Source organism: Eschrichtius robustus, chromosome 11, assembly GCF_028021215.1.
Source record: "Eschrichtius robustus isolate mEscRob2 chromosome 11, mEscRob2.pri, whole genome shotgun sequence".
NCBI classification, from domain to species: domain Eukaryota; kingdom Metazoa; phylum Chordata; class Mammalia; order Artiodactyla; family Eschrichtiidae; genus Eschrichtius; species Eschrichtius robustus.
The window spans coordinates 103,279,664-103,293,473 of record NC_090834.1 but is presented as its reverse complement, the minus strand read 5'-3'; the positions used below and the strand labels follow the sequence as shown (position 1 = coordinate 103,293,473).

The 13,810-nt window shown below is 45.0% G+C and overlaps 1 protein-coding gene across 3 annotated transcripts in view; it reads right to left on the bottom strand.

Moving 5' to 3' along the window:
* Window positions 1–13,810, bottom strand: part of STX3 (syntaxin 3) — a 142,186-nt gene that overhangs the window by 116,145 nt on the left and 12,231 nt on the right. For all 3 annotated transcript variants that reach the window (XM_068554868.1, XM_068554867.1, XM_068554869.1), the window contains exon 2: window positions 9,330–9,413. In XM_068554868.1, the coding sequence (XP_068410969.1) occupies window positions 9,330–9,413 (84 nt within the window). The remainder of the gene's footprint in view (window positions 1–9,329; window positions 9,414–13,810) is intronic.

Here is a 13,810-nt window from a genome sequence, read left to right as displayed (position 1 = left end):
CCATAAGATGTTATAGAAAACTCGAACGAACTTTTTGGCCAACCCAATATACTGGCTTTGATGCACCATAGTTTGAGAATAGAATTACTTGCTTAAAGATACAGAATAAACAAAACAAACCAAAAAACAAACAAATAAAAAAAAACAAAAAAAATGATACAGAATAAATTTTCAGTCTAATAATATCATCAGAGTGTAAATACAAATACAAGTAGCTACCCAAACATTTGTGAAGTATTTTCACAGCTGGCAAAACAATCCATAGCACTGCATTCAGACCATTACTGAAATGAGGAAACTAAGGGTTAAAGAGGTCATAGGTCACAGGGTTGGTGGTAGGCACAGCACTCAAATACTGCTCTCCAGAGTCCGACTGGGGTGCTTTTTCCAGTAGAGCTAAGACGACAATGTTTTTGGCTTCTTCATACTGCTTCCCTTTTAGCAGCATCCCAAGCTACCCAATTATCAAAAAGGCCTATGTTATCACCTGTGAACGCCGGTGGCTCTAGGCGTGTAACCACCTCAGACTCAGGCCCTCGGGGGACCCAGAAATTGCCACCTTACCCTTCCCTCTCTCTTCATCTCTCCCATCAAACACTGACTCCTCTTCCAACTCCTAAAGTGTCAGCGCATCACACCATGTTTCCACGTCCATCACGTGACTGTCTTGCCAGAGCAATTACATTGTATAAAACAGGACTGAGAAAAAAGACTTTCTAGAATAACATGTTCTCGCCATTTTAAAATGAATTTTAACAACGGAACTAATCCCCCTATTTTAAGAAGCCAGAGGCCTAAGGTTTTGCATGTTCAACGGATTGGATGTCTTAGAAAATAGCTCCTGGAATATTATTTCATCAAGTGAAAAGCATCCTGACCCAAAGCTGGGTCACTGGTAGGAAGACGAGGTAGGAAGACAAGGTAGGAAGCTTTTAGGATGAGACTGCTGGACCCCAAGCTTCGAGTCGCTCCAGGCACTTGGAGACCAGATGGTCAATGGCTTATCTGGCCCGACAGACGGGAGCACTGGGCCTCGGGCTCCGTCCTCAACCTGCCCACAGAACTTTCCAGGTCAGGGGCCTCCACCCCCACCTGCACTCATCCTCCACCCACGGCGGCTGCTCTCTTCCCTCTGTCCTCGACACCCTCACCATTTGGAGGTATTGCAGGCACTCTGATTTAGTAATCTAGTAATTTAGTCAGTTCACCAAATAACCTCAGAATCCCTTCAGGACTTCAGGATGGGCAACTGGCCGATCACAGAGCTTTTTTTTTTTTTTAACCTTGTCTCTGTTTTTTCTTGGAAGTGTTAGTTTTTCTCGAAGGTGACTTTCTGAGTATTTCATGGTAGCAGGTATACATGCAATTAATTTCCTTTTGTGCATTTGCCAGACAACCAAAGATCGGGGCAGCGGGGGACAGGGCTAGCAGGAAATCTGCCAGTGCTGAATCTAAAAGTTCAAGTGCTATTTGTCTGTGTGTCTGTTTGGGGTTGTTTTAAATAGACTGACATTACCCTGCACAATAATGTATTTAAGAACTAAACCCGATTTAACATATACCTGTCCCAGAAACAAGGCCCTTCACTGGATGTCTGTGAAGTCACCATCACTATCTCCTTTTTATGCACGAGAGCACTGCGGCTCAAAGAAATTGAGGAAGTCAATCAAGGCCATAACTGCAGAAAGAGGCAAAACCGAGGTTTGAACCAAGGCAACTGTTAAATCCAAACCCTGTCTCCTGAACCAGGTGAAGGTGCAAGAATCACCTACTGGAAGCTCTCTATCTTCTCTCCCAGGTCCGTGTGTATTCAGCCTGTCAGGTGAATGTGTGTGATCCACTCACCAGTTCTGTGAGATTGGCTCAGTTACCTTTGACTCACATCATGTGCCTTATTTCTTTGTTCTCCAACCAAGGCTCCCTGTAGAGAGCTTTTTACACAAGGAATGCTCAAGCAACGTTGCTGACTGAGGGAACCAATCTTCAAGTTTTTTTTTTTTTAATCGCCATGCTAAATTTGCAGCTAATACATCCCCAATGCCCACTTATTGTTTGTTACTTTTTAAAATGTAATTTTCAATGATTTGTCAGTAATGGGGCAATCTAGATAGCACAGTTTAAGAAAATAAGTTAGAATCATATCAGGTTCACATTCTGGCTCCACCCCTTAGCAGTTTTTTGACCTTGAACAAGCCACTTACCCTCTCTGAGCCCCAGTTCTCTCATCTGTGAAATGAGGATTATCATATTTCCCACTTCCTAGAGTTTGTGTGGGCATTAAATGAGATAAGATATGTCAAAGGCATAACACAAAGTACATGCTCAATAAATGTCAGATGGTGATAAAGACAAAAATAGCCAGCAACTACTACACATTTATTGTGTGCCAGGTACTACGCTGAGCCTTTACAAGCAATGTCTCACTTAATCCTCACAGCAATGCTAATGTTAACAAAATGTTCTGTGATGTCAGTAGCCACCCAAGGAAATCCAGTAAGGACAGCAAGTCAACCACTCTTCACATTGGGTGTCTGCCTCATGGAACCAACTATAATTACCACAGTACATAGGCTGCCCTCTGTATCCTCAAGTTCTGCACCCATGGATTCAACCAACCCCGGATCGAAAATACTCAGGGAAAAAAAAAAAATTCCAGAAAGTTCGAAAAAGCAAAACTCAAATTTACCACACTAGAAACTATTTAACATAGCATTTACATTGTATTTATAACTATTTACATAGCACTTACATTGTATTAGGTATCATAAGTAATCTAGAGATGATTTAAAGTATACAGGTGTGTGTAGATGATATGCAAATACTATGCCATTTTATATGACACTTGAGCATCCACAGACTTGGTATCCACGGGGGTCCTGGAACCAACTCCCCCCACCCCCGCAGATACCGAGGAAGGACTGTACTAATCGCCATCATCCAACTAAAAGGAGGGAGTTATTTTCAAGGCATGGATGGCCTCTTCCCTCTGGACCTAATTAGCCAGTGGAATCTAATCCAATGTAATGTAATGTAATCTAATCTAATCTAAAAGCAGAGAAAGTACTACTTTGGAGACTGGCAGATGCCATGGGGTAAGGTATAAGGCTTTGTCTCTTCTACCTAAAATGTCTCTGCCTCCCCTAAATTCCCATGTGCCTTGTACCTCTAAGTTAGGCATTAAATCTTACGTATTTATTTATTGAAAACTTATTATATGTCACCTTTTTAAGGTGACAAAAGTAATGGGGTTGTAAGGATCAAATAAATGATTCCTGCTTTGCACAATTCATATACCTTTACTTTTCTCCAAAAATAGCAAAATCCAAAACAGTCCTTGTATTAGAAGTTCTCGGTGAAGTCCTCTTTGATTTGTTTGCTTCTTTGTTTTGGAACACAAACATTGACAAGAAGGGACAGAGAAAGGTCTCAGTCAGCCAAGCAACAGAAGTCAAGTCCCTCAAGGGGTTTTATCAAGACTGAGAGTAGTATTTCAACTCTCCTTTTACGAATGAAAAGAAACATATGATCTCAGAGTTATACTGACCAGTGAAAGGTAGTAGTCTTGGACAATCACCTCAAATCAGTTAAGTGTATCTGGGCTTTGCATCACTCAAAATAGGGTCAGGAAAATAAAAACCTATCTAGTTATTTTAACCGAAGTAATTGGGTAGTTTGGGTAGCTTTCCTCCCGCATAAAAGGACTTCTGAGCTTTTCTAGCTGCCCACTAGAAAATACAGGGAATTCTTGACACAGAGATGCAAGAGCTGAGAAGCCAAACAGAGGATGGTGAGGCACTCTGGCAATGAGCAACAGCAGGTTGGAGGGGCGAAGAAGGAAGGCAGGGTCACCAGGGCCCCGCTGATGGCAGCCAGACGCTGGTGGAGTCAACCGGCAGAACAGGACCACGGAGGCAGGGTCTATGGAGTGAAAGGCCGTGGAGGAGACACGTCTGGGAGGAAAACCACAGCTTCATCCCCCGACCTTGACTCTTCTGCGGTGCCTCCCCTGGGTCAAACACACCAAAAGCCAGCTGGCAAGGGAACCTGGGCAACGAGTACCTTGCAATACAGAGCAGAGTACAGGGAGGGCGGGGAATGGACCTGAGAGTAAACAGGCAGATGACCAGCAAGGGCTTCCTGCCTGCCTATGGAAAGAGCCCAGAAACGCAGAACCTACCAGCTCGCCTAGTCATCCAAAGATGCTACTTCATGAACGAGTTGGGGGCTTCCCTGGTGGCGCAGTGGTTAGGAATCTGCCTGCCAATGCAGGGGACACGGGTTTGAGCCCTGGTCTGGGAAGATCCCACATGCCGCGGAGCAACTAGGCCCGTGAGCCACAATTACTGAGCCTGCGCGTCTGGAGCCTGTGCTCCGCAACAAGAGAGGCCGCGATAGTGAGAGGCCCGCGCACCGCTATGAAGAGTGGCCCCTGCTCGCCGCAACTAGAGAAAGCCCTCGCACAGAAACGAAGACCCAACACAGCCAAAAATAAATAAATAAATAAATAAATAAAATGTAAAAAAAAAAAAAAATCCTTCCTTCTCCCCATCTTTGGCTTGGCTGTGTCTTTAAAAAAAAAAAAAAAGGAACGAGTTGGAGAGTATTTAACCTGCTAGATTCAACTTAATGCCTAGATTTCCAAGTTACATCCACTTTGAGGATCTTCGTTTTAACAAAAATCACAAGACTGCTCAACCTCTCAGTTCCGCTAACCAGCCACGGCTCCACCCGCCTTGTTCCCCTCAGACGCCTGGATCCCCATCACTATGCCAAGCACATGGTGTCCCTCAGTAGAAGCTTGTTCAATGGATAGACAAATGAATACAAGGAACTCCAGGGGTAAGCTTGCTTCATACACCACTGCCAAATTGCCTCATATACCTTTTTTAAGCACATCCAAGAAAGAAAACTTTATAATAGCATTTTCTGAAATCTATTCATTCATCTTGCTAACCGAAGTTACATGTCAGAAGGGGTTCTATGAAAAAAATAAGTGTTGAGATAGGTAAGTTAACAAGGTTTCTTTATTATAGGATTTCTTAGAATCTTTAATAAGTTCATGTGCATTTTCAATCTCCATGGGAGGAAAAGAGTATGAAGTGTTTCTCAAACATGTTTGATCACAGAAGTCTTTCTGCATCTCATACTGCCATCCAAATAGCCATCCCCACCCGCCCCTGCCCTTTCTTGTTAACAGAACTCTGATTTGGTTTGGGCAGCCATGTTGCCAGCCCCAGAGGATGCATCATGATCGGTTCTATGGCAATCCTGACAACCCTGCCCCTTTGCTAAGTTCTCACTTTCCTGGTCTCCATTCTAGAAAAGAGTGGCCATGACCATGTGATCCACTGCCGGCCAAAGAGCCACAGGGGAAGTCAGTGTGGAGGACTTGAGTAGTTTTCCTCCCTGATCAAAGGATTTCTGAACTTTTCTAGCTGCCTGCTCTCTCACTGCCTGTGATGCTGGTGTAGGGTGATGGCATATGGAGCTGTGACTCTGGCGGTTTTAAAACATGGCACAAATTCTTCAATCTCCTCAGAGAGGTGGTATCTATGTACTGCTCTCTTGAATCTGGCGGGCTTGTGACTGCTTCGACAACAGAGTACGATACAAGTGATGGGCTGTATGACTTCCACAGCTACAATGCTTGTCTTGGAGCCCTAAGCCTCCTCTACCAAACCGATGACCCTGAGTTGGTCATGCTGAGGAGCCCATGCCACAGAAAGAGGTCAAGTACAGGTGCTCCTTTGAGTCACCCTAGTTCAGGCACCAGATGCTTGAATTAAGAAGTCTCTGAGATTCCAGGGACTTCTCTGGTGGTCCAGTGGCTAAGACCCTGTGCTCCCAGTGCAGGGGGCCCGGGTGCGATCCCTGGTCAGGGAACTAGATCCCACATGCCACAACTAAGAGTTGGCATGCTGCAACTAAGAGTCTGCAACCTGCAACTAAAAGATCCCACGTGCTGCAACTAAGACCCAGCACGGCCAAATAAATAAATAGATAGATAAATATTTAAAAAAAAAAAAAAAAAAAAAAGAAGTCTCTGAGATTCCAGACTCTGGCTATTCAAGGCCCCAGAAACTGTGCAGCAAAAATAACCCACCTCCAGGAGCTCCCTGGTGGTCTAGTGGTTAAGAGATTCGGCACTTTCACTAACGGGGCCCATGTTCAATCTCTGGATGGGGAACTGAGAGACCCCACAAGTCGCGAGGGCACAGCCCCCGCCCCCCCCCCCCAAAAAAAAAACACCTTCACTGGGCCCTGTCTGAATTCCTAATCCACAGAATCCATCAGTATTACAAAGTGGTTGCTTTACCCCACTAACTGGTAGGGTGATTTGTTACATAGCAGGCAGACTCCATCTCTCAATCCCAATCCTGCCCTCTCAGGCAGGTTCTGTCTCCTCTAAAACTCTGCACTCTCTGCTGACTGAACAAAGAGACCAAGGAAAATACAGACAACTGCAAATTAGACAAAAAAATCTAAGGTTTATCATTTACTAGACCCTGGCTTTTTAACAGCCAAGGAGGCCTAAACACCCAAGGGTCAACTCTTTTCTATAATAACTGGGAGGCTGGAGAAACCATTTGAGTTGTACAGGGCAAAGCACATTTTGAAAACATCCTGATCTTGTGACTTCATCTGTACCTTGCAAATGCCTCTCTGACCAAGCTGTGATTCACACCATCAGTCCTCAGCAAATAACCAGGGGTGACCCACTTGCTGAAAGCAGTCCAAAAGGTATCTTTTATCACAAGAGTGCATTCCCAAGAAATCTACACAGCTATCAAGGTATCCTGCAGGATGTACTGGGTGTATTCCTTAGACACACAGAGAGGGAAACCTTTTCATTTCCCCAAATCCCTATTATCTGGAATGCACTTTAACCCACCTTCAAGGATATTTCCAGACCACATTCTCTAAAGTAAACTTTGCGGTCTATTTATTCACAAATACACTGGGGAACAGAATGGTGATGAGAACTAAAATTTACTGAAGACACACTTACTGTAGGTCAGGCACTGTGCGGGTACATCCGTATACTTTCTCATTTTATGTTTATAACAACCAGCAGGTAATGCCGCTAGGCCTGTTTTAGAGGAAACTGGGGTTTAGAGCAGTTAAACAACTTTTCCAAAGCTATACCACTGTAATGGGCAGAGCTGAGACTTAGACCAGGATCCGTGGGGCGCCAGAGCCTGCACACAATCTCTTCCCATGATGGGCTCCCTCCTGCCTCTGCCCCACTCCAATACTGATCCTCTCTGTGCTCTATCTACATGAGTACAGAGGAAGGTAACATTTACCTAAGCCCCCTCTAAGCACTTTCCGAGTGCTGGCTCCTTTCATCCCCAACAAATCTGTCTGGTGAATATTTTTCTCCCCATTTCACAGCTAACCCCACAGAGACTTAGAGAAGTTAAGGCATGTGCCCAAGATCACACAGTTAGTGGCAGGTAGGGAATTATGTCCAAAAAAATAATGCTGTTTCCACCCCACCATGCTGTCCCCTTCTCCACCCTAAATATGATAGGTTTTTTTTTTTTCCTAAATGATAGAAAAGCATTTAACTAAGAGAAAGCAATAAGAAAAGCAGCAGCCCTCGAGACCTTGTTAAGTCCCCCAAAATAACTACCATCCGTCTGGTGCTGTTCTGTTCAGATGATGCTTTCCAGATGTACAATCTTCATGTGGTCTCATGTGATCCTCACAACAGCCTTGAAAGGTAAGTACTACCATTCCCAGTTTCCAGAGCAGGAATCAAAACCCAGCTGGGTTAAGGAACCTGACCAAGGTCAACTGCTATTAAAGGCCTGAGGGATAGACTCAGACCAGGTCTTGGAGGCCAAGGCCCACCATCTTCCCACCTCACAAGGAGCACTGCCTCTCGGGGCCCCTCTTACGGGTTAAGAAAAGAGGTAGGACACCGTTAATGGAGAAGAATCCTTATCCTAGGAAAGAAGTTAATGTAACTGGTTCTCTAAGGCAAGTTCAGAGGGATGAGCTACAATGATGTCATGCATCTCCTCAAGTCCACCCCCAGCACTGAACAGAAAGACCCTTTCCTTCCACAGTCCACACCTAGAACAATACTGGACTCACAAAACTCAAGCATTGTTTGATCTCACTATGACTCCTCCACCAAAGGGATGGACCCACCCACAGAGAGGGTGGGGATCTGTGCAGTATTCACAGCCAACTTCCCAATCAGGTCAGCACACACTCAGGTTCGCTCTGAAACCCGCTTGTGACTCTCACAGATGAACTGGCATAAGCCATCAAGTCCCGCTCCACTCCCCTTAGAAAACAACTAGAGGGTGGCTTTTCCACACTCACAATCCAGACGACCGGAAGCACGCACATCTCCCCTGCAAAAAGAATATGACGCCTTTTTATATATGCAATAAAAAGCCTAAATAAAGAAACCATAACATGGTGGCAGAAACTTCAGTGCCGGAACTTCTTGTGGTTTGGTTTGGTTTTATTGAAACACATGTACGTCAGTTGCTACGTGGAATGTTTTAGAAACACTAACCCATTTAATCCTCCTAATAGCCCTATGGGGAATTACATTATCAATCCCAACGTACAGATAAGGAAACCAAGCCTGTTAAGGAAACGTTCACAAGATCAACAGCTGTCAGAAGCAGGGCTGAGATTTGAACCCAAATTTCCCTGGCTTCAAAGGCTGTGTTTCTGTCCATGATACACAACGCCCCCCAACCCCCCACCCAAGCTTCCCATCACTCACTGTCTACCACAGCACCTTCCAACAGGACCCTCTACATCAAAGACTATGTGAATCTGTACACACGGGACACCCATGTTTGCCTCTGCTGAATTTCGAAAAAAAAATAAACTGGTGGTTTCTTGGTTTCTCAGTTATCACCAGAAAAATCAAAGGGATTGAATTTTTGGAAACAACAATTCTGATCTACCCAAATCACAGGCCTAAAAATGCAATGAAATGCGATTTTTTTTTTTTTTTTTACACACTTGTGGCTGGGCCCCCAGGGTTGGTTCTGTATTTAAAATATGTAATTCAGGCAAGAAAGGATATCATTAAAATGTTGTCATGTAGCATAAGACTTTAAAAGCATCTCTTTAATATATATAATTTACCTTCTCCTGACTTTCTCAGTAAGATTAAAAATCCTTCCAAGTACTGAAGAAACTCTCCTTGTAACTTCTTGGTGTGTCCATTCCACCCCAGCAAAAGACTGACTTTCCTCTGCTACCCTTGAAAGATCTGGGGGTTTTTATTCTTTACTAAGGAAGTTGTGTTTCCTTATGTCCATTCAGAAAAAAAATACCGGAAGGGCACCTACCTCAGAAAAGAACTCGTCCATGAAAGCTGTGTTGTCAACAGCAATCTCGACCTCATCGGCATCGTCATCCTGTGTCAGCTGCTTCTGTGAGAGACAAAAAGGAGGAGGGTGAGACCAAAAGCACCGGAAATAACGAACAGCACTGAATGCTCGCTAAAGACGAGAAGCTATATCTGTAGTGAACATTTTACATACATAATCTCCTTTAAAACTCAGAACAGCTCTGTGATGTATCAAACTCTGATGTCACACTGTCTGAGTTTAAATCCTAGCTCCACACTTACTGATATTTTACAGGGGGATGAGGGGAAGAAGGGAGCAAGTTACTAAGCTCGCTGTGCCTAGGTTTCCTTATCTGTAAAGTGCTAATAAGAACACCACTTACGTCATAGGTTCGTTTACAAAATAAATGAGATAATGAATATAAAACACTTTGGCACAGTGCCTAGCATACTGTAACTACTCAATAAATATTATGTTTTGGTGGTGGTCGTGGTGGTATTGGTGATGTTACTATAACTCATTCCAGTTGGAGAATGTAAAACAGAGAGGTTAAGTAACTTGGCCGAAGTCACACAGCTAAGATGTTGGAGACAGGCAGATTCTAGCCCATCCTTTGGATTTGGACCATATGTTCCTAAAGTCTTCTCCACAACGTTCAGATGCATGACCTACCCTACCGGGCATCTGTATTAAAACAGTCCCAATTCCTCCAAAGCACTAGCTTCAAATCATCACAGTAGGAGCAAACATTTTCCTGTTTTCAGAAACCACCTACTGCAAAGGAAACAGCACTGTGTGCTGTTCCCTGTCAGAGCTCACGTTTATGGGGAAAAGGAAGCTCTCCCGGCAGCCCCCAGCAACCCCCGGGGACCCCGGCTTTCATAATCTCATTCAGCTACCTCTACAAAAGCACAAAATGGCTATCTAAACGAAGTGCTTCCCTTCCCACCCAGCTAAAGGGCCTGAGCGGCTTCTGCATTCTTCCCAGATGCTCCTCCCAGACGACTGCGGCATTACACACAGCCCACCTCTGAGCAAGGAAGAACTGGTTGTTGGGAGTGGAGGTGGGGAGGGGGTGAACCCCTCGACACCTGCTTCTCCACACCCTTCAGTGGCCTATGGCCTCCTAAGCCAAGACATGTCACTCTCAACATGGGAACTCCACCAGCAAGGAAAGCCACCAGGGAACTCTTTCCTTCCCCTGCTACCATCCCCCTGACCTGCTACAGCAGATGGAGTTACCGGGAATTCCCACTGAAATTTGGGACTCTCCAGCCATCCAGGGAGCCTCTTTTGACTGGCTCCTCTGTAATCTCATTCTCTGGCTTGTCTGCAACCATCAGCCACCCAAGCTTAATAGCCACGTTCAAAGGAACTGAATTCGAGGCCACTGCTACAGCCCCCAACAATCACCTTCCTAAAACTTAGGACTGATCCCGTCCTTTTGCCACTTAAAGTCGTTCAATGATAGTTCATCTCCCAGGATTGAAAGTCCCAAAGCCCAACAGAGCACATAGGGTCCTTTAAGATCCAGTCCCGCCCACGTTTCTCCCTCTATGATGCATCTCTGGACCAGGCGCTTGGAAACTCCTAGCACTTCCTGGACACACCATTCTTTCATATTGCTGAGCGGTCACACAAGGACTTCTTCCTGAAATGCATTTGTCCAGCTGGCAAAATTTTACTGAGCCTTTAAAACTCCATCTCGAACAAACTTCTCTGTCTCCCTGATCTGACACTCCCCGACCCCCCATGCAAACCCGAAAACCTCCCTGAGTTCCCAATGCATTTTGTGCAAACCTTCCACAGCATTAATCCCAGCCCTCTATTAATTATCCCTTCACTTATCTATCCTTCCCCACTGACTGTAAACTCCTGGAGGGTCAGGGTTGCCTTACGTATCCACTGGAGAAGATACTTTGAGTGTGTGCCTGCCCAGAACACCTCCCTTTGTGAAGATAACCCCGACCTTCCCCACATGATTCTGGGAAGGTTATCAATCCCCACCCAAGCTCCCTGAGGATTCTGAATGTGAAATGAACAGAGCCGAGTCAACCTATAGCAGCACCCAACAGAGATACCTGCTTGGTTCCCAGGGCTACCCTTGTTTCTATCCTCCCTAAGCCACCCCTTGGCTTAGAGTTAGTTCTACACATCTTCCCCAGTATTCTTTCAATGAGCCCAACAGTATTCTTGTAATGCTGTTTTTATTCATTTAGCCAGAACTGGCTTCTGTCACTTGTAATTAAAATTACTTGTACTTGGGAATTCCCTGGCGGTCCAGTGGTTAGGACTCGGTTCTTTCACTGCTGAGGGCCTGGGTTTGATCCCTGGTCGGGGAACTAAGATCCCACAAGCCATGGCGAGCGGCCAAAAAAAATAAATAAGTAAAAGAAAATTACTTGTACTTGTCATTAATTAACTTATTCCGCATGTATACTGAGCACTTACCATACGCTATATATGTAACGGAAACTTAATCAATTCTAGTTGAATAAATAACCCTTACCAGAGACCAGCAGCCTGGATCCACCCAGCAGTTTCTAAAGTGTGAGATAAAATGCTCCTTTTATCAACTATCATCAATACTTGGGCCTCTCAGCAGCCTCCAGAGAGCTCCATCTCCCAAAAAGGATCTCGGAGATCCTCACTAGAAAATAGGAACCTGGTCTCCCTCCAGGAAGGTGAGTTAACAAGCATTTGTTGAGTTTCCTCTCTTTGGAGGTCTTGTAGAGACCCCCACTGAGGGGATATATCCCATGTCTGTGTGTGTACAGACACACATGAGGGTGTCAACTCAAGTTTTCTTCAAATCAGTACACGTGCTATGGAAATGGGATGAGGCTGCCATCGTGGGATGGACTAAGGGAAGGTTTTGGAAGCTGGGAACACGTGAGTCCTGAAGCATGGGCACAGGCCCCTAGCCCTCCATCCTAACATGCACTTGTGAGACCCCTGGAATTTGTACAGGGATTCCCCACCCAAGACGGCCACATGTTGGCTTTGAACAGGCTCTAACAGGGCAGCCTGGGCCACCTCCAGTGAGAGGACCTGTGAACTGGGAAAAAAGAAGCCTTGGGTCACCCACAACCGAGGTCCAAAACCTGTTATTACCAATTACTGGCTGTGAGACCTCTGTCAAGTCCCTTACTGACCTGAGTTTACCTGCAAATGGTAATAACACCACATACTTTTATGACTTTTACGAGGCTTGGAAGAGTTCACACGTGGAAAGCTTCTAGCACAACACAGGGCACACAGTAGTGCCTAATAAGTGACAGTTTCCCCATCACCTAGTCGTAAAGAAGTGATGTCTAAAAGTGTGTGTTCTGGGCTTCTTCCCTTGTGGCGCAGTGGTTAAGAATCCGCCTGCCAATGCAGGGGACATGGGTTCAAGCCCTGGTCCAGGAAGATCCCACATGCCGCGAAGCAACTAAGCCCGTGTGCCACAACTACTGAGTCTGCACTCTAGAGCCCGCGAGCCACAACTACTAAGCCTGCGTGCCTAGAGCCCGTGCTCCGCAACAAGAAGCCACCGCAATGAGAAGCCTGCGCACCGTAACAGAGAGTAGCCCCCGCTCGCTGCAACTAGAGAAAGTCCACGCGCAGCAACAAAGACCCAATGCAGCCAAAAATAAATAAATAAATAAATAAATTTAAATAAATAAAATAAAGGGCCTGTTTAAAAAAAAAAAAAAGTGTGTGTTCTCCTCCGCGGAAAGTGCTCACACAAAGAAGTTCAATTCTGCAGCATCAGGATCACCAGGGTTCTATAACTGGCTCCACCTCATGCTAGTCACTGAGCCTTAAATACTGGGCTCAACATCTCTGAGCTTCAATTTCCTTATCTACAAAACAGGAACAAAAGTGTCCACCAGGGCTTTTGTGAGGATTAAATAAGATAATAATTTTAAGCTCCTTACACAACGAATAGCACATGATAACATCTCAAAAAAACAACCATACATAAGATCCAGCAAAGTCATCTTCTCTATAGCTTTAATCTGGATCTAAGTACCCTTAAACAGGAAAGAAAAAAAAAAAAGATACAGAACTTTTAGAGCTGAATGCAACCCTACCGATTCTATCATCAAATTCTCTCATTTAAGAGATGGGTAAACCAAGGCCCAAGACCAAATAATGAGTTACTGGAGCAGCCAGGAATAGAACCCAGGTTTCTTGATTCCCATCTTCCCATGCAGTTTTTCCCACTGTAGCATGCTGCCCCCAAAATATAAAATAACAATGGCAACAAAAGCAACAAAGTTTAGTCCAGATCAGAAAATTCCAGAAAGAGGCCATCATCCCAGGTTATCTGAGTCACGTGACGCTGGAACCAGGCTTCTCCGGAAGGGGATCTACCAGATCCCAAGGCAAGGGTCCTTCCCCTCTGACACATCTGTGCTCTTACAGACCAAGAGGCCTCAGGAACCCCAAGGGCAAGGAAAGCACATGATGCACTTTATCTTCAGCCCACA